Source organism: Dromiciops gliroides, chromosome 6 (genome assembly GCF_019393635.1).
Source record: "Dromiciops gliroides isolate mDroGli1 chromosome 6, mDroGli1.pri, whole genome shotgun sequence".
Classification (NCBI taxonomy): Eukaryota; Metazoa; Chordata; class Mammalia; order Microbiotheria; family Microbiotheriidae; genus Dromiciops; species Dromiciops gliroides.
Window position 1 is genome coordinate 36,775,127 of NC_057866.1, and position 27,815 is coordinate 36,802,941.

Below are 27,815 nucleotides of genomic sequence, written 5' to 3' on the forward strand. Positions count from 1 at the left end.
CCACCTGGAATGAGATCTGGCCCCCTCCCGCTCCTCTCTACCTCTGACCTGAAATCAGGTCACCAGCCCCTAGGCCCATGACCCACTGATGACATCCACACCGAGCCATTTCTGGGCCAGGCAGACACACCCAGCAGCCAGAAGTGACCCGCTCTCTCGCGTCTTCTCAGCAGTTTTTGGTCTGGGCCGGTGAGTTCACGGGGAGGGTAGAACTCCTGGGGTGAAAGTCTGCACCGGGGCTCATGGGCAACTGGCCTGCAGCTGCCAGCTCCCCTGCAGGGGTGGAATGATGTGCCCATAATACCACAGCCCATGGGCATGGGAAATAGGACTTAAACCCAGGTCTTTCCGGGTCTTTATCCACTACTCTCTGTCTTCGACTCAGAGCCCAGACAATAAATGGCACGGAAGAGCTTATAGGCACAAAGGTATTTAATACCCAACCAGCAGAGAGTCCTTCCGGGACGAAAGTGAAAGAATCCCTCAGAACCCCTGGCTCCCGGCTGCCCGAGACGGCAGTTTCCAGTATCAACAAAATGATCACCAGCCAGAAGCAGAATAAGTCTGAACATCCTGCCCGCTGCTGGCTCCGGCTTCTGGTCCCAAGACACTGGCGGAAGCAGGACTGCCAAAGGAAGTAGATGATCCAGAACGGATACGTTGGGCGTCCCCTTCCCCAACCCCTCATTCCTCCAAGCCTGTCCTGGGGGAAGCCCTGGGGCTGCCTGTGCTGTGTCCCTGCACGAGCCCTTGGCCCCTCAGGTTCTCCAGGGTGCTTGGGAGCAGCTCTGGGAGAGTGGGTCAGGAAGCAAATGGAGAAGAGCCTTGGAAGGGGGCATGGGTGGGAGGGAGCCATGGAAGAGAAAGCACCGGGCTGCGAGGGGCCAAGCTCAGGCTTCCTGGCACGCCGGCTCCGCCCTGGCGCCCATCCTCTCCAGGCACTGGTGAGTGCCCTGGGCGGCCTGGCCCACGGCTCTGTGGGTCTTGACCACCAGCACCCACCACTACTTCCTCTTTTTCTGTTTGCCGTCTCTGTTGTTCTTCATAGCTCGGCCCTTCTTCACTTTCTTGTTCTGCTTCACCTCGTTTTCAGCATCAGGCTTTCTCTTCTTGTCACTGAGAAAACAGAGAAAGAAGAGGAGGAGGAGGAGATGAGGGTGGAGACAGTCACAACCCCTCTCCAAAACCCAAGCCGACCTGGGGACACATCTTGGCCTACGAGTGATGGGCTCCTCTGCCTCAGACATTCCTCCACAGGGTTCTGCCCTGGAAACCAATCTGGAAACCCAGGCATGGCAAGAGGGGGTTTGGCCTGGAAATCACCAAGCACCACTCTCCCCACCGGGACGTCCACGATCTCTGAGGCTGAACCTCAACCACCCTTGTCCAATCAGGACAAAATTCTGCCTGGGGCAGGAGTCGCGCTTCCCCTGGAGGGGGGGGGCAGCAGAGCTCCTCCTTTGCCCTCCCCCTCCCCTAATCCAGGCAGTGAGTGAAAAATGAACCCCGCCCCCCCAAGGATGACACACGCCGCCAAAAGGCAGTTAATGGAGACTGACTGCAAGGAGCGCAGTACCAGGCAAGAGAGGCTGCCACGTGCCCCACGTTGGGGGCTATGGGCACAGAACAGGGCAGGCACCGTCGGGCCTGGTCAGTGGGTTAGCTGGCTTTGCTCCGACGTTCCTGACGCCCTCCCTCCTCCATGCCCCCTGAAATTCCTAGCTTCCCTCAAGACTTAGCCTTGGGCCACCTCCTACAGGAAGCATCTCCCGCCTCCTTCTTCCCCAGAGCTGTGTGCGTGCTGTGCTCCCCGCAGAACCCCATCTCCTTGAGGGCGGGGGATTTCATGTTTGTCTCTGTCTTCCCCCATCACCTGGCAGAGCGTGCATGCGTGTGTGTGTGCACATACGCACACATGCTCAAGGAGTTTAGTCAATGTTAACTGGGCTGGAAAATTCACAAATTATGGGGCTGAGAAATCACTGGTGTCAAAAGTCATCAGTAAAACTTCAAAATAGTTGTAGGTGGTTTTCTTGGAAGCCCGTGGAGTATGGGAAGGCCCCGCTGGCCCTGTGCAAGGACAGGAGCAGGTGAGGCTGAGGAGGGGGCACGGGTGTGAAGGCAGCTCCACTTTAACCCCTGAAGATTTTAAAGCCTCGGGTCTATGCTCCTCAGAGGGCTGAGAATCCGGGGCAGGAACAAAAGTTCAGGAGGATAATGCAGGCCCTCAAGCTTTCAAATCAGCCTCTCCCTTGAGCAAGTGCAGGGCTGCTGTGGCACCCCACGCCCCCCGTGACCCCATCTACAATAAGGGGCAGGGGCGGGGTTCCCAGCGGTTCTTGATCAGGAGCCGCCCTGCCAGCCCTGTGGGCTGTGGGCCTCACCTTTTCAGGCTGACGATGGAGGCGTTCTGTCCTGCTTTGTTCAGAACCTCGTTCCATTCTTCATCATCACCACGGATTATGTACCTAGAGAGAGCACAAGGCCAGGTGAGAGTCTGCCCGGCAGGACGAGGAAAAAGACACGGGGACGTGACCACAGGAGGAGTGCGAGGTCGAGACAGGTTCCCCATTTCTGAGAACTCCCTCCCCCCCCCCCCCACTCCACCTGCCTTCCCTGAAGAGGGACCTAAACACAGACTATGAGACGGCAGGGAACGGGCCAGGGGCTTTGGGGGCTTACTGTGAGAGGTCCATGTTCTTCAGTTTCCCCACTTCTTTCCTGTGTTTTTCCTGGAATTCTTTTGCAGCTTCATCCTGAATTTACAAAGCCAACAGCAAGAACAAATCAGAATCTGACACTCAGCCATGACAAAATATGTGAAAGAGAGAAAAAAATGTCCTTTCTCCCCTTCTGCACGTGAGCGCGCCCTTCCAAATCTGCTTAGGGGATAGCTGTCTCTCCATCGGCAGAGAAAAAATGTTTCTCCACATACACACACCACAAACAAGTCTAAATCTGCATTTGTGGGTGGGAAATGATGGAACTCCTTTCCTAAGAACCAGAGAACTCGGCTTTTTGCACAAAAGGCAGAGAATAAGAATCACGCATGAGTTGGCAAGATTTAACCAGGAGCAGCAAAACACACTGGCCCTCAGGGGCCTAAGCCCACGGATGCGAACTCCTCAAAACTCCACAAAGGTTGTTTGGGAGCGCCTGCTACACACAAGGCAGGGTCTGGGGTGCCAGGGATCCCAAGTATCCTTCCTGAGAAGCTGACATTCTGGTGGAAGGGTGACCCAGGCAGACGGAGAAACATAACCCAGGGAGGAGAGAGCACTGACCACAAGGGAAGGGAAGGGATCAGGGAGAGGCCAGGCTGAGGGGTCTGCACCTTACCCTGGAGGGAGCTCCGGAAGGTGTTTGCACTGGGGAATGATGGGGTCAGACCTGGACTCAGGGTAGATTATTTGGGGCAGCTATGTGGTAGACGGATTGGAGATGGGGAGGCAGACGGAAAGGGGACCAATGGGGAGCCAGGGCCACAACCCCAGTGGGAAGTGCCTGAGGCCTGAGGCAGGGGGTGACAGGGTGAGTGGAGAGAAGGGGACAGAGGAAACAAGAGGCTGAAGAATCGCCAAGAATGAGTGCGGCAGCCTCAGACACAGAGCCAAGGCAGCCTTGGGGGAAAGAGACTTGTTTCTGGACAAAAGGAGCTCGAGGTGTCAAAGGGATGGGGAGACCAGGGCTGTGGGGACACTGCCGGTGCCCCCGAGGGCTGGCGAAGGGGAGAGGGCCGACGTACCAGGTCTTCATTCAGGGATTTGATGGTGGGCTCCATGACCACGTCTTTCTCTGCCACCATCTGCTCCTCGATGGCTTTCTCCTGGATTGCGCTGAACAGCTAAGGAAGGAAAGACATCACGCTGCTGAATCAGGGGCCCTGAGCGGCTGGCGGGATCCCAGCCCTGGAGAGGTGTCCCACCTGCGTCAGGAGCTTTCGATAGGCTGTCTGGCTGTGCCGGATTGCTGTCTCCCCCTTTATTCTAGGGACGGTGGTCTGGGAGGAGGGAGGGGAGGGATGTGGGGGGAGAAGGAAGGGGAGGCTACCTGCACCACTTTGCGGATGATCCTGTTGAAAAGCCCCATCAGCTGGCTGCAGGGCAGCTCAATCTCCTTTTCCAGCTGGTCCATGGTCTTGTGCTGGAGGCCGACTCCCAGCAGCAGAGCCTGGGGACAGGACAGTGTCATAGCCAAGGCCCCGGGCCGCTTGGCCTCCCACCCAGGGGGCTGAACGGCGACCACGGGCTTCTGGGAAGGGACGTACCGACTGCGCGGCTGACAGGGACAGCTGTCCTAACTGGTTCAGGAAGTGCATCCTGGAGATGGCCGGGATCAAGTCCATGATGAGGTGATAATCTACCATGTTCCGGGAATACATCTCCAGCCTCTTCAGGTCGTAGGAAAGGAAGGCGGCCTCCAGCTCCCTTCGGCTCAGTTCTGGGAACACAAAGCCCACAAGGGGAAGTCATCTTCCCTGGCTGGGGGCAGGCCCGTTCCCTGGCAACCGTCTATGAACCCCCGCGCCTTTGCCCCCTCTCACCAGCCAGCATCAAGGGGCTTTTCCTTAACGTTTTTTAAAGACAAAGAACATGAATTTTCCCAAGTCTCCTTGAGGGGCATCCCATCCCCTTGCCCAGGTTCCCCAGAGGCAGAGCGCCATCTTGAATCCAGGAGACCCCTGGGAATCCTTCCCATTGTGTCCATCCACACGGGCTCATCTGATTGTTCACAGTAACCCAATGAGGTCAGAGGCACAGGTATTGTTACTGCCATGTGACAAGTGAGGAAGCTGAGTGGCTAAAATGGCAGCTGGACAGTGATGAACTGGGGAGTCGGGCCTGGCCCTGTCACTCGCCATAGCCACGGGCAAGTCTCCACTTCCCCCGGGCTCGGTTTCTGCTTCTGTAGAGTGGGGACACCACCCGCCTCCCGGGGGGCTGCGAGGCTGGAAGGAGGGACTATGAGCAGAGCCTTCTGTAAACTGTAAAGCTGTGACCGCTGCCATCGCTAACTGCCCCAGAGCATGAGGCTGGTGGGGGTAGAACCTGTGTCCACCCCCCCCCCCACCAGGTGGTGCTCTCCTCTGCCTCCTCTGTCCTCATAGCGCCAGCCCAGGCTCTAAGTCCATCCCACCCCCTGAACCCGAGCACTCACTCACCAGCCTGGGATTTCTCCCCAATGTTCTTATTCTGTAGGATGTTCAGAGCCAGGGCAGGGGAGAAGGAGCTGAACTGGTAGGCCAGCAAGGACAGGAAGCGCCTCCGGAAATCTGGGGTACAGAATGGGGTGAGCCGGTGTCCTGGAGGCTCGGCGTCCCCCAGCCCCATCACCCCAGCCTCCCCCGGCCCCCTTGGTCCCTACCTTTCCAGAAGGCCGGAAGCCAGGGCTCCTGCTCAGAATCTTCCTCGTCGTTGAGAGTCTTAAGCATGATACAAGAGTGCTCGCCCGTCAGGTCATTCTGAGAAACAGACACCCCGTGATCAGCCCCATGGACTTCCAAGTGACTGAACCCCATTCCCACACACAAGCAGGGCTCTTGGCTCCTTTCTCCTTCAGGCCAAAGGATAGATGGATGGATGGATGGATGGATGGATGGATGGACGGATGGATGGATGGACGGATGACTCAATGAATGAATGGGAAAGCAGTCATTCAGCACACTGTGCCCAAGCACTGAAGATACCCAGTGAAGAGGGAGAGGCCGTCGACTGCCTCCTGCCTCTGTACCAGGCTGCCCCTCAAGCCTCTCATGGGGATTGCAGCTGGACCTACTGCATGCCTAGGGCCTCTATACAGTGATCAAGGGCCCCTACCAGCCCTTGGGAATCAGGAGGATGGGGGTGGGACCTTTCAAAGCCATGCTGTGCCATGTGGAGCCCCAGTGGAAGGATGCAGGCATAAAGATGCTGGGGGCCAGGCTGGGCACGGAGGAGGCCCCCAGCAGGTCTCCCCTCTCCACAGCCCCCATCACTTTATTCGCTGATTCTGGAGCCCTTAAGGCTCACTCTGGCCAGACTAGAAATGCCAATGTTACAGACATCACATGTTCAGAGATGCTGAGCTTCCCTTGAGGGATGACGGACAAGCACACACACATACATGCATGCATACACGCACGCACACACACAGACTTTCACTCACCGGTGTCTGTCTCAGATACACAGGGACAAATCCAGCCCGTTTCCAGAACCTGGGGGGAGAGCAGACATTTGTGCTGAGTGACCTGGCAGGGCCTGGCCTGGGGTCTGGGGGGGCTGAGGGATGGCTGGGAGGGCCCCCAGAGTTGGGGACAGTAGGTCACCTACTTCAACAATTTTGGTGTCAAGCCATAGGAGACTCCCAAGTAATCCAGGTTTTCTGCAGGCCTCTCGCTCAGCTTGAGGAGTAAGGGGGGCAGGTCCCTCCGCGGGGTCACAGCCTCTTCCAACAAGCTGACAGCCTAAGGAAGAGGTCAGGGAGAGGGTGTCACTCCCTCCCCCCTCCAGGTTCAGGCTACCTGTCATGACCATTACTGAGCCCTGGTGTGGCTGCTTCTGGGCAAAGCCTATGATCCATCCAGGGAAGAGAGCTGGTTTAAGGCCGCTAAGCAAAACTAAGAACCTACTGTGTGCTGGCCACTGTGCTGAACCCCGGTGTCAAAAAAGGAGGAGCCCTGAATGGGAGCCAGGAGGCCTCCAGCACTGTGCTGGAGCCATGGGACCTCAGGTGCTCACCTCGCTTTAGACCCCCAGTATCAGCTATAAACTGATAAGAATACGGCCAACAGGAGCATCAGCCCTGATGTCAGAGGGCCAGGGTTCAAATCCTGCCGCTATGCCACCTTGAACAAGTCAGAGCAAAGCTCCCCCGTTGGTCTACTGACAGCCCCCGAGGTCCTTCCAGCTTCAGTTCTGTGACCCAACGATTCATCAGGCGCAGAGAGCTCGTTGCCCAGGCTGGTTGTAAGGGAGGGGCCACGGCTACATTTAAGTTATACTTGGGGGGGTGGGGAGCAAAGAAACCCAGGGCACGCCCACAGACCGGGGACGGCCAAACCAACCACGGTGCCCACTGAGACGGAGACTACTGCCCTGGAGAAGCACGGGGAGACTTGGGTGAACTGGCGTAGAAAGAGCACCAGATGAACCCTGTGTAGATACATGTGTATGTGCGAGTGCACATGTATGTACAGATATGTGCAGAGACACAGGTGTATTTACTCAGACACCACTGTCCACCTACATGCGTGCAAGCACAGCGCCCAAAGCCCTCCGACCTCGGGTACTCGGAATGACCAGGCACAACAGCCCAGGAGAAGAATAAGGCGCCGGCCGTCTCCTCCAACGCCGAGGCAGGAGACCCCAGGGGAGGGCCGCCGCATGTACTGCATGCGGTCGAGGTTCTGCAGAGTTCTCTGAATAGTAAAAAAATCTTGGCCCCAGAGAGGCTCACGGGGAAGGGCAGCCCCGGGCGTGTCTGGGAATAAGTCTGGTGGGTGAACAGAGGGCACCTGCAAGGTTTAGACAACCTCGAGCGTGTGCAAACAGGTGAACAAATTCCAGAACTCGGTGGGTGTTCTGAGAATTGGCATGGCGCCCCCTGCTGGAGAGATATTGCGGGGAGGCACCTGTATCTAATAAACAACCATAATGAAGGATCTGCGACCCTAAGGGTTATATGAAGTTCCTTACTCTGGGGAGGGGAATGGACTGGCACAAGAGGCCTAAAAATTTCAGGGTCTGGAAAGGTCAAGTCTTCAGATTGCACTGTCATTCCCCTCGCCCCGCCCCCCATCTATCTTCTCTCTCTCTCTGCTCTGCGCCCCCTTGAGAGGGCCTGTGACTGTTTTCCTTCTGCCCACCCGTGTCTCTCTGTTTTGCCTCTGTCTGCACCCCTGGAAAGCTCTCTCTCTCTATTTTGGTTCTGAGAGGAATTATATCTATTTTCATTCGGGGCTCGTTTCAAAATCCTACAAAATAGTATAAAAGGTCCTTGTTTATGGCAGGACTGGGAAAATCTAGGGCATTGGTAGTGATTCTGGGGTTGGTGGTGATTCTCAGATGCCCAGCCTCACTGCCTCATTATGTCCTGTACTCGAGCTAAAATGCCTTGTCTGTTCTTTTCCTTCCTCTTATTTCCTTCATAAATATATGTTGCTATCTCTTTAAGTCTGTCCGGACTCAAACTATTCCAGCCTGGACACTGCTTTCTTCTTCTTTTTTTTTTTTTGGTGAGGCAACTGGGGTTAAGTGATTTGCCCAGGGTCACACAGCTAGTGTCACGTGTCGGAGGTCGAATTTGAACTCAGGTCCTCCTGAATCTAAGGCCTGTGCTTTATCCACTGCGACACCTAGCTGCCCCCTGGACAGTGCCTTTTAAAATATTTCTGAATTTCTGGTAAGGACTGGTATATAAAATGAGAGCAGATAATATGGGCATCTCTAGGGTCTAATGGGTCTAGTCTAGCATATTGCCTGGCATGCTTACACAACCTGTCATAGAATCTATTAGGTCTCTCATCAGGTCCCTGAACTGTATCTATAAAATTTTGCCAGTTATCAGTCCTTCTAGCACAGGATTCCATTGCCTTCAGCAATGTTTCTTTCAACATATCAAAATGTGTAGGGTTATTGGGGTCCCACAGTCAGGGTCTTGAATAGGCCACCCAACATCAACCTTTCCCATGGCTTCCAGGCTGTTTGCTGCAGCTACTATATCTGCTCTTTCCCTGGGGAGATTCTGGCTCTGTCAGACAGATAGGGGAAGGCGTCTTGGCCTCTTTCTCTCTGATCGCTAGCTTCTTATGCTCTTTAATAAATACTTAAAAGACTAAACTCTTGCTAAAGCTTCTAATTTGGGGTGACCACTCATTAGATTTCAGACATCATAGCTAGAATTTTAGCCCCTTACAGTGTGGGGGCCTCCTCAGAGGGCCCCAAATACACTCCAAAGGCCGGGTTCCAAGGGGCCGTGCCAGGATTGTCAGGTGTGTGTGTGTGTTACTGAATATCAATGAAAGTATAACGACGCCTGACAGCAACATGCTGCAGCAAGGTGTACAGACTGACTGCCACTGATGGCCTCACTCAATCCCACAAAACCAGGCTTGCTCACCTCGCTGCTCACGGTGCTAATCTCTTGTGATTTCTGGGTGACCTCCTCCAAGCAGGGGAACCGGCCCTCATAGTACATCTGAAGCAGCTGCAGGGCCCGGCTGCCGTAGCCCATCTGCACGGCAGAGAAGCACAAACACAAGGGTGAGATGTTGCCCGGGGACCCGTCCTTTGTCCTGTCGCAGGCCAGAAGCCTCCCTGTGGATGGCACCTGGGAAATCCCTCCCCAGGGTCACGGCACCATCCCAGGCTAATCAAGACCAGACTAAAGGCATCTCAAGGACAAGGATGTCTCATATCGTGTCCTGTTTCCCCACTCTGAGATGCCCGAGATGAGGCCACTTATAAGGGCCCACGCTAGCTGGAGGCCACTGCAGTAAGGGACAACAGCAGTAATCTCCCAGGGACACAAGGCAGTGGCTGGAGTTGAACCTGGCACTGAGCGCTCATTTCCATGAGAAGAGTGAGCGCCCTGGAGGGACTAACAAAGGGGGCATTGGTGGTGAGTGTGACCCAGCCAGTCACCACAAGGGCTCCTGGGGTCTCCTCCTAAATGACAACCAGGCCCTGGGCTGCCCGATGCGCAGCCACAGCCGCAGAAGGGAGCCTGCTCCCAAAGGGACACAAGCACGCGTTACCCCTTGGTAATCCGGATGCACGGCGATGCGGACGATCCTTCCACCAGAGAGGCTGCCAAAGTCAGGGTCTTGGAACTGTGTGGGCGACACAAGTCAGCGGCTTAGAGACAGGAAGAACTAAGGGAAAACTCGCACAATGACTACGATGATCTAACAGCATTTTATGTGGCCAGAAGGCTTATAAAAACGCAAGGGACCAAGTGTGTCTTCAGAGGCGGTGCACCACAGGGGCAGCAGGCGGCACGCCTTTCTAGCCACCGGTCAGTGGGATGACTTACTGTCTTGGACTGTGCTTATTTGAAGGGAGGGCTCTCCCGAAGTTGGGGAGGCCTATGAGAGTCACCTGCTCAGAGATGGTCCAGGGAATTAAATCTCCATACGCCTTCTTCCCTCGAGACAAGCTGTTCAGGATGGACTGGCGTGAGATCTCCCCCTCGAGGCAGACCTGACCAGGAAGGGAAGAAGAGAGGGATTGGGGAAGTCAAAGGCATGCAGGGGCAGAAGCAGGACCTTTCCTGGAACCCTGGGCTTTGCTGCCCACAGCCCCAGAGCCAGGTCAGTGCCACACAGCTGGGACTGCAGCCCAGGCTAGAGCGCATCCCTGGCACCTGTGCCCTCAGCCACTTCTAGCAAAACACGAGCTCAGTGCCAAAGGGCTCCCCCTGGGACTGGGATCACCCACCACACTCCAGCGCCCCCTCAGCCATCCCAACAGACCCAGTCTCTCTAGAGGTCCCCGATTCACCCCCAGACAAAAATCTCAAGTGATGCCCCAAACCACTGGAGGGCCTTTTATACCTGGACGACAGCTAGTACTTCTGGCAAGGAATTCTGGGTAGGAGGAACGGGTGGCAGGAGGCAGAAGAGATGGTGAGCGGGGGCATCGGAGAGCATCTGAAGGTCATTGGGAGAGTTCTGTGGGGCAAGGGGAGGGTTACATACCAATGAGAATCACTTCTCAGCTAAGGGGGGGGGGAGGCACTGGGCGGATCTGGACAAGACCCTCAGAGGCAAAGAGAGGAGCCCAGTTCTTGTGTGCCCAGAGCCAGGGCTTGTCACGGTGACACCCTCCCCAACAACCAAGACCTGGGGTCACATTCGGAAGCCCTCCCACAACAGTACTCGCTGGCACCCGGGAATGGGGAATACCCTTCCCCATTGCTTCAAGGGGGCTGAGGCTGCCAAGTGGGAGCACAAAGCTTCTTCCCGGAGCACTCAATGGCCGAGCACTGACCCTCTTCTCCCCAAGTGATAGCTGCACCAAGCTGAGCTGCTCTGGCCCTCTGCCACCACAACACCTGAGTTCCCAGCTCTCCCCTGGAATCTGTGCACACACAGTCATGCCAGCCAAGGCCTGCGGCATCCATCTCACTCAGCCAACTTGGTTTCAAGGCCCCTAAAACCTCAGACTCTCTACTCCATAAGAAACCAAGAGGCAGAACTGGCCTCATCTTCACTGCATTTTTTTTTCTTTTAAAACATTTTTAAAAATCTGGACCCGTGATTTTGTTGGTAGAGGAATCTCCTGGTGAGGAAACTCTTGACCACTGCCGATAGGCATGTGCTCTGTAACTTAGGATCTTCAAGAGCTGCCTGGGGCACAGAGAGGTTAAGTGACTTCTCTGAGGTCACACAGCCAGGATGGGTCAGATGACTTTGGCATAAAAACCTCTAATTCCAGACTGGGAAAATCTCCTGGCCTAATCCTTCCATTCTGCAGCTGATGGGACGGCAGCCCGGTGACTCGCCCTCACGTCTCCTGAGCGTCAGAGCCAGCATCCCGACTCCCAGGCCAGGACTGTGGTTCTCACACACCTGTTCTGCCTGCCCCTTTCCTAGACCTTAAGCTCCCTGAGGGAAAGTGGGGTCTTCCCTACAGGGCTTGGGCCCCTATCTGCTCAAGTCTCTCCTCAGTGGCATTGAGTGCAGGGACCCAGGCCGGCGCAGGGCGCGTCACCTTGTAGTGAGAAGCCACGTAGAGCGCCATCAGTCTCTGGAGGAAGGCTTCAGACGCCTTGTGGTAACAGAAGAGGGTGTCTCGGTTCACGTAGTAGCTGCACTGGCGTTAAGAAACCGAAAGCAACAGGGAAAGACCGAGCCAGGGCCCGGGGCCCGGAGCCCTTGCAGCTGAGGGACGAGGGCACTAGGGGAAGGCCCAGGAGGAGCTCCAAGAAAGCCCCGCCCCCCTCCCCCCGGGGCCCCCCCAGCACAGGATACAGTTCACAGGCCTCGGGCAGAGGGCAGCCCGAGACGATCCTCGTGATGCTGAGACAGTCCAGACACAAGAGGCCGTTGAGCCACTTCTCGACGGCGTCTCCGGGCGCATAGCGGATCGATTCCTGGAGGGACACTTCGTGCAGTGTTCGAGCTGGCCCGGGAGAATGAAGAGTTACACAACATCCCCAGGATCCCGCCTGCCCCGAGTGGTTGCATCCGGGTGCCACAGTGATGGGCACGGCACCGTGCTCGGGGGATTCTTGAAGCCAGCACGGCTGGTCACCCGTCGGCCTTGTGACGTTTCACGGTCACGGCCACCAGGGCACCCACGTCCTGGACTCCCTTTAGGAAAGCCAGGCACCCCCTGATTTCTGCTCCGCCCTTCTGGGCACGTACCTGAGGCCAGCCGGGCGGTGGTGGTGGCCTTGTTCTCCGCCGTGGTGCTCAGCTGGCTCTGTGCGCTCTGTTGTCGCAGCTGCTGGATCAGCTTGAGGGACAGTGAGCGGCCGGTCCCCTCGTATCTATGGGCCAAAGACAGCAGAAACAGCTGAATGAGATGCCCCCTGCCCACACATGCACACCCGCCTGTCAGGACAGAGGACCCTTTTTTACCATCCAACCCTAGGACACTGTGGATGGATCACCTGGGGTCACTTGGGTCCCCCCAGCTCCAGGGACAGAGGGGTAGTTCATCACCCCTGACCCCAGGTGGTCCATCCACCAATGGCCTCAGCAGGGGCATAGGTAGTTCATCCACCCCTAGCCCTCGAGGATGGGTGGTCTCTCCATCCTGGCCAAGTGACCCATCTACCACCACCACCCCTGCTACTCCTACCCATTAATAGTGGAAGCCATGAACACGAGGTAGGGTCCTAGCAAGTTTTTCACCAAGGGCAGGGGGATGGCAGCAGCTTCATCGATCACAACGAGCTCAGCCTGACCCAGCTTCACTGCATCTCCTGGGTGTATATACTGTGAAGGGGACAAAGGAAAGGAGCAAATGTGACCTGGCATCCTGGAGCCCAAAGGCCACTGAGGGTACCCACAGAAGTGCCGGCACCCCAGTACCACCGGCCCCCTTCCCCAACACCCCCTCCTTCCTTCTCTGCCATCTCACTCCCACTTTTACTCCTCTTTGCTGTCCCCTCATTCGTTCCTCCTCTGCAACCGTGTGACCTGGTTTATTGATTGACTGATCAATAAACCCTGGATTTATCATTTACTCTGTGACTCTGGGCAAGTCTCTGGGTGTAGATCGTGTCTCTGGTACCTTCCAGTTCTCAATTTATATTAGCACACTGAAGCTTAGTTTGGAGTCAGAGTATTTGGGTTCAGATCCCAGCTTGGGCCTCAGTTCCCTCATTTGCAAACAAGGGGTGCTAGAACCAGGAGCACATCGTACACAGCATCAACAACACATTGTGTGACGATCTACTGTGATAGCCTTGGTTTTCTCAGCAAGGCAATGATCCAAGACAATGCCGAAGGACTCATGATGGAAAACGCTCTCCACGGCCGGAGAAAGAACTGGATGCAGATTGAAAGAGACCATTTTCCCTTTTGTTCTGATTCTTCTCTCACAACATGACTGATGTGGAATATGTTTAACCTGATTGTACTGTGTAACCTCTGTCAGGTTCCTTGCTGTCTTGGGGAGGGGGGGGCGAAGGAGGGAGGGAGAAAAACTTGGAACGAGAAATCTGACAAATGTTGAAAACCATCTTTACGTGTAATTGGGAAAGAATAAGATAGAGTGTGTGTGTGTGTGTGTGTGTGTGTGTGTGCGCGCGTGCGCGCGCTGGCGGAAATGAATAAAAACATCTATTTTAGCAAAGAAACCCAAGGAGGGGGCTAGCAGATGATCTCCGAGGATCCCCAGACCCCCAGGTGTCTTGGCCCAGCTTAAGTCTGAGGACCAAGCTGGGTGCACCGTCCAGAGTCCATGCTCTCCCACCCCCCAAATGACAAATGGTCAAAGGATGTGAACAGACGAAACCAGCCTATTGACCTCAATGTCTGAAGTCACAAAACGCACATTAGAGCAAGCCTCGGATTCTACCTCCCACCCATCGAGCTGGCAAAGTTCACAAAGGAGGAGAGGCCTGGGCGGCCGAGGGAAAACCGGCCTCGTAACTACACGTCGTTGGTCCAGCCCCTCTAGGAAGCCGCTTGGAACGATGTCCAAAAAGGGACTCAAAGGCATCAATGCCCCTCCTAGGCCTGGATCCCAAAGACATCAAAGAAAGGGTTAAAAGACCCAAAGTGCACAAGTGCTGATAGCAGCTCCTGGTGTGGTGGCGCAAGGGAGTGCCCATCAACCGGGAAAGGCCTGAGCAAACTGTGATTGTTTAATAAGAAGCAACAAAAGGGAACCATCACATAGAAGCTCAGGAAGACCTCCACAAACTGATGCGGGGTAAAGCAAACAGAACGAGGAGACCAATTTATACACGTGGGCACCTCTGTCCAGGTTCGGTGCTGAATGCTTTACAGACTATCCTCTCCTTTGGTCCTTTGGAAAGACAAGTAACCCTGAGAGGTGGGACTGCGGAGGGCCCATGATGAAGCACGGCCCCCCTTCCTGACAGAGGGAATGGACTCAAAGCCACAGCTTCTGTCATACAGGGCTCTGGAGGGGTCTTTCCCTTCCTTCCTTTTTTTTTTTTAGATGAAGGAGGGAGGGGGAGAAATTAAATGCTTGTTAACTGGGGAAAAAGTCAAAGTCTGGGGGGAGTGGGGAGAACTCCCAACTCTCTCTAGGCACCAATGTTGCAAGGCTTACGAGGTCACCAGAAAATACAACAAAAGGAAACCCCTCTGGCCCAAGTAAGTGACTTCTCCTAGGATTTTTCCCATAGTGAGCACTCGGAGAATGTTGTGGATGGTTCTACTCCCAGCCTTGAGAAAACGGGAGAGATGGATGCAGGAAGCCCAGAGCTCCCCCGTGCCTAGGAGCTCACCTCCATAACCCCCTTCCTGGAGTCAGAAAAAGGCAAATGTTCTGCATTCAAGAAGCACTCACAGGCCATCCTGAGAGGCTACATGTGGGTGGACAGAGGCCTGGCCGCAAAGCCAGTGAGGATACCCCCGCCCCCCCGCCGAGGCTGTATGAGCCTGGAGACATCACTTCACTTCTCAGAAAAGGAGGCCAAGAGAAGGCAGTGCAGAGAGTTTGCCCACACAGGGAAAGTCACTGATCCACATTCTAACCCCATTCAATACAACAGCAAGTTTCTGCCTTTCTTTGCTTTCCCACAGTCACAGACAAGAAAGGAAAGATGAGGGTCGCTGAGAGAAAGCTTCCTTCCTCACTATATAAAGTCCAGTTGGGCTAATAAAACTAATAAAAAAAGGACATTTTCCCGACTCGCCCAAAGAGGAAAAGACCAGGGTCAGGCCGAGCGCTCTGGAACGCCCGTCCCGCCCGTCCTGTCCCGGCACCAGCGTCTCCTGGACGCTGCTCGGGAGCTCACAGGTCAAGGACACCACCTGGCCTGTGCCCCACCCAAAGGCGCCCTTTCCTGACTTGGCAGAGGGTTAGGGGAGGGGGCTCCAGGGGGGAGCCCTTTTCAAATGGAGAAGCATGTTTTTCAGAGGCTTTCCAGGCGGTATCACTGAGCCAGTTAGAGATGCTCCAACTCAAGCCCCAACATCGTTCCAAAGGAGGAACACAGGGCCTGGGGCTTTAAGCTGGCCAGGGTCTCCCAGCCCCACTAACTCAATTTAAAACAGGGACACAAGCACAGTTTTCCAAGATGACTAAGGCACACGTGGTAGAGGTAAACATTTCCTCTGGAGGAGGCCAAACATCTGGAAGAGGTTTATCTGAAGACAACCCCCTCTGACACGGACTCGGGTCCTTGGGGGAGCGACATCAGGAGGCCTGGACGTTACCTGGATGGTCTGACGGTGCTCACGGAACACGTTCACCCGGATCACGGCCTTGCTGAATTCAGGATTCAGTGACTGGATAATCTCATAGTCTAGATGCTCCTGAAATGCAAGAGGAGGGAGAGTGAAGGCGAGAAACATCCGCAGGAAACAGAGACAGAGACCAGCCTCTCCTTCCAACACTCTGCCGACGGCGGAGCAGCCGGTCCAAGTCAAGCAGACCCCGGCTCAAGGCTCACCGCTGACCCTTCCTAGCTGTGGGACCCTGGGCAGGTCACTCCACCTCTGCCTGCCTCAGTTTCCTTATCTGTAAGAGGGGCATCATACTAGCACCTACCCCCGGGGTCGTCTGCGAGGGCAGAACGAGACAACACGTGAAGCTCGTGTGGTACCTGTGAGCAATGACGGTGAGGACACGGCAGGAAAGGCAGCATCCTGCCCCCGTAAACAGGGTCACCTGGTCAGCGGCTCTGGCTCCAGGCCCAGCCCCCGCCCCCAAGGTCAGAGGGAGCCCGGTGCTGGTCACTCACCTGGTACTGAAGGGCGTCGAAGCCTTTAAAGATGAACTCAAACAGGGTGTGAAGGTTGTCCGGGCTGGGCGACGTGACGAAGATGTTGGAGTATCTGGAGACAAAGGAAAAGACTGTTGGTTCTTCTGCAAACGAACACTGCCCCCCAGAGACGCGGGCACAGGCACCAAAGCTAGGCCTGAGACGGGCACAAGGGCGAGGGGTGGCGAGAGGTGGCGAGAGGCCCGGCTACAGTCAAGGCTTCTGGAGGGGACGGGGTCTGCCCCTTCTGGGGCTCCGTCAAGCAAGGCTCTGGGGGACCGGAGTGTGCACTGTCACAAGCTCCTCCCCCACAGCCCCCGTACAGAAGGGAGCAGAGACACGGAAGGGTCACGCATTCATTGAAGGGCAAGGATCCGAGAGGCCGGCTCATCCAGCCTCTGGCTGACCAAGACCCCCGGTCACAATGAGGATGTTAGCACATGGTCATCTAACCTCGGTCTAAAAACTTCTAGGGAAGAGAGAGAGGGAGGGGCTTTCGGTCTGCACTAGGGAAGAGAAGACCCAGTCAAGCAACCGACATTTATCAAGGGCCCAAAATGTGTCTGGCAGGACAGCACAGCGGCTAGAGCCTGGGGTCGGGAACTCTGGGGTTCAAGGCCCACTTCAGACACTTAGCAGCTGTGTGACCCTGGGCAAGTCCCAGCCTCCATCAGCGCCTGTGTTCTTATCTGTAAAACAAGGGGCTGGTCCCTTCCGGCTCTAGAATGAAGAGACGGAGAAGCAGGTACTCTGGGGCAGGTCGTCTGATCTGGACGATGGGGGAGACACCAGTGTCGGGGGGGGGGGGGGGTGGCAGTGCAGACGTGGGGGGCGCTCAGGCAAGGGCAGGGAACAAGTCTAACGGGATTAAGGACCAGGGAGCTGCTGGGATTCCAGGTTAAGGGGCCTTCAGAGTCCCTCTAATTCAGCCCCAGCCTTTTAAAGATGGATAGAAAGGAGGGGAACCAAGGCTCAAAGAAAGAGAGAAATGATTCACAGAACAGTATAAATGTGTGATCTTCTGAACCCAGACCCTCTGATCACACATTTATACTGTTACATGAATCGTCCAAGGTCATGCGGCTGATAAGGGGCAGGAGGGATTCCAATTCAGGTCTCCCAGCTCCAAGCCCAGCCTTCCTCCCCCACTTCCCGGGTCAGCATCAAGACAGTAACTTCCTGGAGACTGGCTGGTGTTTCTCTCCTGTGCACTCCCCTCTGGGGAGGCATAAAGACACCCCCCGCTATGTCCAGGTCTGCAGAACAGAGTTCTCCTCCCCTATCTCGGAGCACACCCAGCCCCCATCCTCCCGAGGTTGCATAGAGTCTGGGATGATGAGCCCTACGGCCAAGAGCCGAGTCCGGAGGCCAAAGGCACAGGGTCAGGTCCTGAGGAGGGGGTCCTCCCCTCTCACCCTCCCAGTCAGCACTGGGAAGAGCCCGGAGCGTGCGGAGAAACCGAGGCCTACGAACACGAGGCACTATGAATGCCAAGGAAATAGCAAACGAAAAACCTGGGGGCCAGTGACGGAGGGAAGGAAGCAGAACCAAGAGATTATGGGCACACAGTGATTCAAAGGAAAATGCCGGGAATGAGCTCAGAATTCTGGCCAAGGCGATAACCGCGCAAGATGGAGAACAGTGAAGCCAGCCTCCTGGCAGAAGTGGGGACTACGGGTGCTGAACAAGGCATACGCCGTGAGACCTGAGCAACGATTTATTCTCCCTTAACTGCACTTCCTTTTCTCCAGGGAGGGCAGTGAGGAGCTATCGGGAAAGGGTGACAATCTAGACAGCGACGAAGCGTGCCCCAAAAAGAGGCCGCCACAGCCTCAGCTCTGCCCCTGGTGGCATGAGCACGCGTGGGGGCACACCCCTTCACCTGAGACTCAGGTTCCTGATCAGTAAAATGAGAAGAGTCATTTGCCTCATGATTAAAGGAGAAGCCGGGATGGCGTCTCTGGAGAAGGGAGGGCCCTGAGGCCAGCCTGTCCAACCTACCCATTTTACAGATGAAGAAACTGAAGCCCGGGAAGGTAAGGAGACCGGCCCAATGTGCGACAGGCAGGACTTGAACTCATACCTCTGTCCCCAGAGGCCAGGGGAGGCTCAGTCTAAGTCTCACTTGTCTACCTGGAGCCTGGGCTAGAACGAAATTCAAGTGCAAGTGGCTCTCTTGGTGTTACAGGGCAGCTCACCACCCCTTTCCAGGGCCAAGGCACAGCCCGGTGGGTCCAGAGCTCATGTGTCCTGGGCTGCCAGCAGAGCGCACCCCTGGCTCAGGCCTCGCTCATGCTTACACTGGTCAGCACTTACGGCCGGGTTTCCCAGATGAGCAAACAGAACCGGGAGAGGCCCCACGGCACACCCATGACCAGGCAGGGACGAGGACGCCACTCACCCAAAAGCCACTGCCCCGGCTATGGCCAACCCCAGGGCGGCTGACTTCCCTCGTCCTCGAGCAGCGGTGAGCGCCACGGTGCTCCTCAGCGTCTTCTCCGAGATGGCCTCGATGAACTTCAGGACGGCCTTGGCCTACGGGACAGGAGACCGGCCTCTGGGTGAGCAGAGAGCCCCGACTCACAGCTGGAGCCGGGGCCGTGGCCAGGCCAGGCCAGGCCAGGGAGAAGAGGCTGTCTGAGGGGCTAGGGAAGGGTGCCTGGGGTCAGGGGTCAGAACACCAGGAGAAACTGAAACAGGCTGAGGGGTCTTTCCTACCCTCCCACAGGACAGAAAGACCAAGGGACTCAAGGAGGCCACAGGCGGACAAACGGATAGCGATGATAATGACCATCCATTGAGTGATGAAGCACAGCTGGGTGTGAGGCTCCAATCTAATGATGCAGCTGGGGGGTGGGGGGGTAGAGCTATCCAGTGCCTCAACACTGGCTGAGCCCCCGGCAAGGATGATCTCATTGGATCCTCACAACAATAGGAGGAAAGGGCCATGGCTGTCCCCATAATCCAGCTGAGGAGCCTCAAGTGCCCAGGGACGCACAACCAGCAAGGATCTAAGGCTGAACTCGATCTCGGGTCTTCCCCGGGTCCAAATGACAACCTCTGTTCAAGAAGGAATCTGGCAGTTACAAAGTGCCTGTGTGAGTCACACAACCACCCAGAGGCAAATGAGGGAACAGAGGCACGGGGACACCCAGCACATCCCCAAGACCATGTGGCTTATACGAGGCCTGAGCCAAGGCTCTTCCTACTCTATCACAAAGGCTTAGGTGCGAGTCCTGCCTCCACCGAATAAAATGATCCCTCTGGGCCTCAGTTTCTTTAGTTGTCCGGGCCACCCTCTTAGAGGGGTTGCCGTGAGGACCCAGGGAAACCCCCACCTGCTGCAGAAATGTCCACGGTGGTTTGGATGAGGGCCACAGAAACCCAAGAGGGCAACATTTCTAACAAGAAGCCCCTCAGAAGACCACCTGAAGACAACGCTGTGCACAGGGAGCTGTTGGGGAATCGGGGTTCTTGGCCCCCTCCCTCAGACTGGAGGAAGAGGATCCCCTAACGAGGAAAATGCCCTCCTGAGGTGTCTAAGCAAAGTCACAGGGTTCTCTGATAACCCACGGCAGCCCAAGGGACAAGCCACGGGAAATCTGGCCTGGCCGGGGTCAGGGGGTAAGACTCCTGGGGCTGGCTCACCTGGTCCAGCGTCTTACAGCAGTCCACCAACACACCCACAGGCTGGGTGTCCTGCAAGCTTTCCTTCAGCTCCTTGAGCTCCAGGTCGGCCGGGGAAAGCTCATCGTCCTGCCGGGGGGAGGGGAGAGACAGGCCGGTGACAGAGGTCAGCGAGCCCACGCCACCCTGGCCTCACCATCCTCCCCGTCTGCCCCGTCCTCGCCGGCCACCCCGGCCAAGGGGGCTCCCGGGGCTCCCTCTCACCTGGGTCTTAGGAGGCAGGGCCTGGATGTTGGCAGTGTGGCTGGAGATGGGCAAGATATTGAGCTGGTCATCGATGACGATGCAGTTCTTGCAGGAGGCCAAGGAGAGGATGAACCTGGCCAGAAGAGAAGGACCCACCTCAGCCACCTCGGCCCCTCCCAGGGGGCTTGTTTCTAGTAGCTGGAGCTTTGCTACGTCCTGCCAAGGACAGAGGATGCCGGGCCAAGGGAAGCAGAGCTCGGGGGGTGACACAGGAGCTGGGCTGGTGTGAGTCCTGGCTCTGCCGTTTACCAGACAAGCTAATCCACCCCCGTCTGCCTCAGGGTCCTCCTCTACAAAACGAGGACAGCAACGGCCGGAAGGACTGAGGTTTATAAAGTGTTTCCCTCCTCACAACCACCATGGGAGGGAGAGGCGATTACTACCCCCCACTTTACAGATGAGGAAACTGAGGCAAGCAGAGGGGAAGTGACTTGCCCACGGTCACCTAGCTACTGTGGGTCTGAAGGGGTTTTTGAATTTGGGTCTGCCTGACTTTTCCAGCACTCTGTCCAAGGCATCCGTAGCTGCCAGAATGAGGGATTTGTGTCTGCCTACAACACAAAGTTATTTAGGGGAGCGAATGGGATCATGTGCACAGCTGTGGTCACTTTAAACAGGAACTGGACAACCATGTGTCAGGCTGATCTGCCTGGGCTCCTGTGTGCCTGTCAGGGATGAGACTCAAACCCAGGTCTTCTGGCCTCTCGCCAATGGGCCAACATCTCTGACTTTCACCTCATTAGAGGTGCCCCTGCGGCCCTGCCTGTCCAGAGTGGTTAGGACCAAGGTTCAGTGTGAGCTGGTCACTTCACCTGCACATCTCCCACAGCTACCACGGATGCTTTTCCCCAGGCCTCCAATAAAAGGGATCGGTCAGTAGCGACCGAGTTATACTCAGTCAATCACAGAACGTCAGAGAACATCAGTGCTGGAAGAAGCCAGAGATGAGCTCAAGTCGAGGTCACCCTGGCCCAAAGGGACACTTCCTGTTGGGCCTGGCTCCCTCAGCACACACAGGTTGTCTGTCTATCCATCCATTTGTCTGTCCTCCAGTCTTGGAATGCCCCACACACCCCTGGGCCTCTTGGAATTCCCAGCTCCCCTCGAAGGTTCAGCTTGAACACCCCCCTCATTAATTTGTATTTAATAGGGAGGTATCATTGGGAGGGAGAGATCTGTCCTCAGAGGCCTGGGTTTGAATCCTGACACACCATTCCCTACTTGAGTCATAGCCAAGAAGAGCACCCAGCTCTCCGGACTCCCACACCAGACCTGTCTAGTGTACACGCTGCCCCGAGTTAACTGGGTGACACCCCTGTTCTCTTTTAAAAGAATCATTATCTTGGATTTCCACGGGCCCTTCCTCAAACCAGGCCAAGCTTCAAGACCCCAAACACCCATGGTTCCCAAGAGTCTGGGCTCACCCCGTGGCCCCAAGTCCCACCTCTCGTTAAAGCGCCCCACCACGTCCTGATGCGCCTCCGTCCGGTAGCGGGAATGCACGTCCTGAAAGCACAAGGAGCACCTGTCAGCAGGTGAGAGGAGCCTCACGGGCCGTGTGGCTCTGCCCCCTCCCCTGCCCTCCCTTGTGTCCTCACTGCCAGCGGCCCATAGACCACAGCTGACTGGTGCTCTTTGGGTGGCACTGCACAACGGCATCCCACCACCCATTTCCCCCCCACTTCCCCCCGAATGAGACCACACTGCGCCTCCTGGCACTCGAGGCCCTCTACGTGCAGGGATGGCTCTGCCTCGGTAGCCTCGTCTCCTCTCCTCACTCTCCCCGCCTACGCCATCCCTCTCCAAGCGGGCCCTGCATTCCAGCTCCAAGACCGACTCTCCCTAAAGGCCTGGGAGGTCAGGATCGGCCTCGTGTGCCTGTGGTGGGTGACCCGCCAGAGGGCAGAGCGTGTGCTCATCATCATCTGGGTCTGTGCCTTCTCTCCCCCCAGCCCTGGGCTCACTGCTCCAGCCCCTCACAGAGCCGTACGCCCAGTGCGCAGGCTGAGAAAATCCTGTCCCTTAAAGCAGCTACTAGAGTGATCCAGCCACAGGCACTCGGGAAGAGCCTGGTACTCCGGCCGGCACCGAGCGGCCCCTTCAAGGGACCTTACTTTTTGTGGGGAGACCCCTAGCAGCTGGGGGCGGGGGAACGTCCACAAGGCTAGCTTAGCTAGACGCGGGGGCAGCTGGAGGAATCGCCTGTAAACACCCAGACCGGCCAGCTTATGAAGGTTTTCTTTGAGCCCCAAGGTAAGAGGGAGCCACTGAGGTGTGCCGAGGACGGGAGAGACCTGTGCTTCTAGCGGCCCCCGGGGAAACGTAAGGATGGACCAGAGGGGAGGGCCTGGAGGCAGGGCGCCCAGGCAGGAAGAAAGGAGAGTCACAGGACAGCAGACAAGCCCTGTGACTGATGGGCAGCGTGGGGTGAGGGGGCGCAAGTGATCAGAGACAAGCGAGGGCCGGAAAGGACACTGGCACCCTCGGCCAACAGGGCACGTCTGGAAGAGGAGACTTTGGGAGGACAAAGTGGCGAGTTCTGGCGATGCTGAAGGTAAGATGCCCGGACAGCCCTGGGGACACCCCAGTCGGAGGGTCTGACAGGGACGATGGGCCAGCGGAGGAGGAGGAGAGGTGCTCGGGGAGGCCGGAGGGGGTGAGAGGAAGCAAGGCCCCAGCCCGAGAGCCGGCCGCTCTCCCCGAGCTGAGCCAGGGCCAAGCTGCCCGGACAAAGTGCCCACCACATCCGCCCAGTCTTAAAAGGTCCAGTGGGCAGGTCTGGTCACTGCTTAGGTGCCTGAGTGGGGGGAAGGGGGGAGCTCTTGGAGACGTGGGAGCCCTGCAGAGATGGCTGATCCTGGCGCCCCAGCCCCTCCCCCACAACGGCCTGGCCAATAGCAGGGGCTCACCATCGTCATCGTGTACAGCTGCTTAAGGGAATTCATGGTCCGCAGGAGGATCACGACAATCCCGCCCCCTTCCACCGTTTCCACTGTCCTCGCCAGCAGGTTTGGGGTCAGGGCCTCGAAATCCTAAGAGGAAGAGCAGACGCACAGAGATGCTTATCCGAGGCCCCTGGCAGCCCCAGCCCCTCACAGAGGTGTGCAGCAAGGGGGACGCTCTGTAGCGGCCACAGTGGAACAATGGGCTGTCTGCCCATCACCGGCCCACAAAGGCTCTGTGCACCAGCCAACTCGGGCCCAGCCTGAAGGAGCCTGGGGCCACCTCAGAGCCCCAGAGATGCAAAGCTGCACATGCACCCGCATGAAAACACATTTCCCCACCAACAGCCCCCATTCAACGGCATCATCTTTGTTCCAAGCTGCAGTTTGAGACGTCGTTAGACGCTGTCCTCCGTAATGCTAGCTCAGCCCAAGGACGAGCTCTGGGGCACTCCACCAGCCGCTCCACAAGCAGATGAAGCCAGCAATGGCCTTTCTTCAGGACTTACCTCAAAGGACACTACCAATTCCCCACCCTCCCAGAGCATCAGGCCCAGAATCAGGAAGACATGGGTTCAAATCCAGTCTCAGACACTTAGTAGCCGTGTGACCCTGGACAAATCGCTTAACAGTCATTTTATAGTTTCTTCAACTGTAAAACGGGGGAATAATTACAGCATCTCTCTCCCAATGTCCTTGTGAAGACAAAATGAAATTATCTGCAAAGCACTTTGCAGACCTTCAGGAGAAACATAAGGGCTAGCTCTTTCTATATCTATAGGTACTGTACATCAGCTATGTGCATACGTGCATGTGTGTATACATGACACATAAATACACTGGAGAACACACACGTTGCCTGTAATTATACATATAACATCACAAACCCTTTACCCTTAGAAGCACTCATCACCACCCTCTGAATGGCCACTGCAGGACAGGAGAGCCCATGTCCGGGGGTGACATTGTATCTGAGCAGAGACAACGTAAGGATTTTCTCAGAGTATGACACGTCTCCCTACCCTCAGATGCTTCTGGGGTATGAGGGTGACTTGCTCAGGGTCACACAGATGGTAAGCAGCGGAGGTGGGATTTGAACCCAGGTCTTCCCAAGAGCAGAGCACTGTCCTAGTCACCTTAATGACAGCTACCCGTCCATCTTGCCCCCAGACCCAGGCGGCTCCGACACTGTGTGTGTGTGTGTGTGTGTGTGTGTGTGTGTGTGTGTGTGTCCGTCCCTGCAGGCTCTGTTTACACAGCTGAGCACACAGCGATGGGTCGTTACCTGCAGGACGCACATGCCGAAGGTGTTCCCCAGGATCTTGTGGGTCTCGTTGTAGTAGCAGTAGCGGATGTTGGTGGCCGCGATAAAGAGCTCAAAGGGGTCATCCTGCTTGACATTCAGCGTCCCGCTCTTTATCTTCTTCTGTAACTGCCTCATCCTCTTCTTGCGGTGACTGCAAAGAGAAACTGGTGTCTGTAGAGTGTTCGAAGGGCGCCACGCCCCCTGACCGAATGCTCTCAAAGACCTGGATCACCCCATTTTACAGATGAAGAAACAGGTGGAGAGGGGGGTGATCCTGCCCAGAGTTACCCCCCAACCACGCAGGGAATAAACTCAGACACTTGCCAAGCCTGTAGCCCTGAGCAGGACACATTACCTTTATTTTGGGGGGGGGGGGAAGGCAAGGCAATGAGGGTTAAGTGACTTGCCCGGGGTCACACAGCTAGTAAGTGTCAAGTGTTTGAGGCTAGATTTGAACTCAGGTCCTCCTGAATCCAGGGCTGGTGCTCTATCCACTGTGCCACCTAGCTGCCCCCTGTCACTTTATCTTTGCTTGTCTCTGTTTCCTCAACTTAAAAGTGGGAATAATAACAGCACCTAGTTCCCAAGGGCTGTGGTGAGGCTCACAAGAGGTACATTATTTGTGAAGCGTTTGGTAAAGTGCCCTATAAGCGACAGCTACAGCTATTCTACCCTGAAGCTCAGACCCCTAGAAAATGGGGGGTGGAGCGAAGCAGGCCACTTCAAAGGCTCCAGGCCCATGAAACAATCACAGGGAGGAGAAGAGGATGGAGGGGCAAGCTTACCTGCTGAACCCTAGCTCCTTCTTATAACACCACAACACGGACGGCCGGGCCCTCACGGCTGCTTTCGACAACATGTGGTGGAGTATGACCACCTGCCAAAGGAGGAGACAGTGGATCATGAGGGTGGGAAGCAATGAATGAAGACCACCTCAGTCATGGGGGAGGGGGAGAAGCCATCTCTAAAGCCTGAAGAAGCAACAGTCAATCAATGGATGGATAAACAGCTACTAAGCACCAGGTCTGTGCCGGGCACTGCGTCGAGCAGTAGAGATACAAAAGAAGCAGAAGACGGTTCCTGCCCTCCAGGAGCTTGCAATCTAATGACAGGAGAGTCATCGTGATGCCTGTAAGTGTGAGCCGCTGGGAAAGGAGAAAATTGAGATGTTAATGATGAGGTCTAAACTCACCCACACCTGGAATGCGCTCCCTCCTCACCTTCCTCTGGGTCTCTGCCCAGTCATCACTTTTTACAAAAGGCATCACCGGAGTCCCCCTCCCCAAATTATTCTGCAGAGACCGTCATCCTTTTCGCCTCTGCATTCCTGGTGCTGGGCACACAGCAGGCCCTCGAGAATGGTTGGGGGAGCGATTAGATCTTAGGACTCGCTGCCCTACTCAGAGGGAAGGCTTTCGCCAACCCCCTTCGATTCAGCCATAAGCCTGAATGCCAGCAATCCCAGGGTAAAGCCATCCTTGGGCCTCTGTTCCCTGGTTCTATCTCCCGCATGAAGTTGGCGGAGCCAAATGTTTGCCCAGGATCGGGTAAATCTCTGCTACTAATGTCCAATGCTGACACGCAAGAATCGAGTCACTTCCTCTCTTTCAGCCTGTTTCCTCATCTATAGGACAGGGACATCAGCGGAAATGATAGCCAAGGTCCCTTCCAGCTCCGAGTGTTGTAAACCTCAGAGACTGGTGGGCACTGAGGCCTGAAGAAAGGGAATCATTTCTCCCAAGTCACCCAGCTATTTACCTGCAGAGAACGGAGGAGAAACAGCCCCCCACCCCACCCCCCATCAGATTCTACCCAGCTTCAAAGACCATTCACTTCCTGGGGGCAGAAATCTCCCCTCGCACACCAAGGTTTGTCTAAGATCCTGCAGCAGGAGGCAGTGACCAGAAGGCAGGTCCCCCTCTCTGCCAGGGACCTTGGACAGTTCTCAGGATGCAGGGTCTCACCTGATCCTTGCCACGGTCCCCCACGAGAATGAAGAGGGAGCGCTGCCGTTCTGCCACCCCATTCTCGATGAGAACGCGGATGCGGTTATCCACCTTCTTCCTCTGCATGGTGAAGGTGTGCCACTGAGGAAAAACACAAAAGGGGCACCGAGTCAGCCTCTTCCCCAAAGCAGCAGGACCCGGGGAAGCCCGGACAAGGGCCCGGAGCCGGACCGTATTTAGCAGCACCTCTCACTGCCCACGGGTGAAGGTGTGCAGGGGCTGTGCGGGGGTGGATGCGCCGCGTACCCCACCCCAGCCCTGCTCCCTGACCCCGGGCGCCAAGGATGCCAAGAAGGGCCGGCCCCGCCCCCTCCCCGAACAGTAACAAAGTTGCTGCCGGTTGCCTGGAGTACTACAGCGGGGAAGTGACAGAGCAGGAGGGAAATCTGCGGAGCCCTCGGCGGACGCTCTAAGGGTTCGGGCCGGGCCGCCCGCCCGGTGCACGCTCGCTGCCTCCCCGCCTGGCTGCCTGGCTGCCTCCCCGCCTTAGGGGCCGTCCGCTGCCCCTTCCAGCATCCCCGGCGCTCAGCCCTGCCCGCCACAGGCAGGCGCTTACTTAGTGCTCGGGCCGGGCCTGAGCCCCGAACGCCCGGGCCACTGCACTGGGAGGCGCCCCGCAGCCCGCCCGACCCCTGCCACCCCCTACCCCGTTACCTCTCAGGCGAGCGCGGCCGGGCCCAGCGAGCGCTGCTTTGGGGCGGAGGAGCCGGAAGCACGTAGAGCAGGCTGCACGTGGCGACGGCGTCACGAGAAGGAAGGCCCCCGAATCCTCCGGCAGAGATGGCCGTGGAGATGGCCTGCAGCGGCGGTCCGCAGACTGCACTTCCTCCTGTGCCCTCGCTTCCGGGGTCTTACTGGAGGACCTCGTGAGCAGGCGTGCGCAGGAGGCCCCGCGGCGACAATCGCCGGCCGATAGGGACCTAGCAGGATCGCGGCGCTCTTTAGTGACGTCAAAGCCTCATCTCCCACAGAGGCGGGGCCCCGACGAGAATGGCTCCACACGGAGGTTGCGCAGAGCCCGGCACCCGGAAGGCTTTCTCTTCTTCGCCCTCCCGACTTTTCCCGTGACCGCGGCTCCCCTTCCCTCAAGCACGAATTTCTGAGGCTTGCATTCTCAGGAGGCCGCCCGGATTCCCACCCTCCCTTCCCAGCATTATTGCAATCAGACAGGGGTGGGTAACGCGAAGACAGGGAGGGGGAGGGGGAAGGGGTGGGGCGCCGCTGGGACCTCACCCA

The 27,815-nt window shown here is 56.6% G+C and overlaps 1 protein-coding gene across 2 annotated transcripts; it reads right to left on the reverse strand.

The window, feature by feature from the left end:
* Nucleotides 1-424: 424 nt before the first annotated feature.
* Nucleotides 425-27,390, reverse strand: NAT10 (N-acetyltransferase 10). 2 transcript variants are annotated; one of them, XM_043973490.1, is made up of 29 exons: nt 27,234-27,390; nt 26,538-26,660; nt 25,359-25,450; nt 24,553-24,724; nt 23,235-23,357; nt 21,770-21,831; nt 20,284-20,398; nt 20,041-20,148; nt 18,794-18,927; nt 16,372-16,465; nt 15,845-15,943; nt 12,786-12,922; nt 12,347-12,471; nt 11,951-12,101; nt 11,691-11,787; nt 10,532-10,648; nt 10,077-10,178; nt 9,734-9,808; nt 9,097-9,210; nt 6,309-6,442; nt 6,145-6,193; nt 5,365-5,461; nt 5,162-5,272; nt 4,268-4,440; nt 4,051-4,170; nt 3,746-3,844; nt 2,683-2,756; nt 2,385-2,468; nt 425-1,116 (listed from the first exon to the last, which is right to left on the reverse strand). In XM_043973490.1, exons 2-29 carry the CDS (start codon nt 26,643-26,645, stop codon nt 1,005-1,007), a joined length of 3,078 nt encoding a protein of 1,025 aa, XP_043829425.1. In that variant the 5' UTR covers nt 26,646-26,660; nt 27,234-27,390; the 3' UTR covers nt 425-1,004. The 2 variants fall into 2 exon arrangements, with proteins under 2 accessions (XP_043829425.1, XP_043829426.1); XM_043973491.1 differs by lacking the exon at nt 27,234-27,390 and adding an exon at nt 27,136-27,203.
* Between the last annotated feature and the right edge of the window lie 425 nt (nt 27,391-27,815).

Bases quoted from the DNA above. Each gene is read 5' to 3' on its own strand.
- NAT10 (XM_043973490.1), bottom strand. From the start codon at position 26,645: ATGCAGAGGAAGAAGGTGGATAACCGCATCCGCGTTCTCATCGAGAAT. The intron at 21,832-23,234 runs GTGAGCCCCTGC...TTGTGCTTTCAG, and splicing joins AGCTGTACACGATGACGATG to GACGTGCATTCCCGCTACCG. The intron at 5,462-6,144 runs GTGAGTGAAAGT...TCTGTTTCTCAG, and splicing joins TGTATCTGAGACAGACACCG to AATGACCTGACGGGCGAGCA.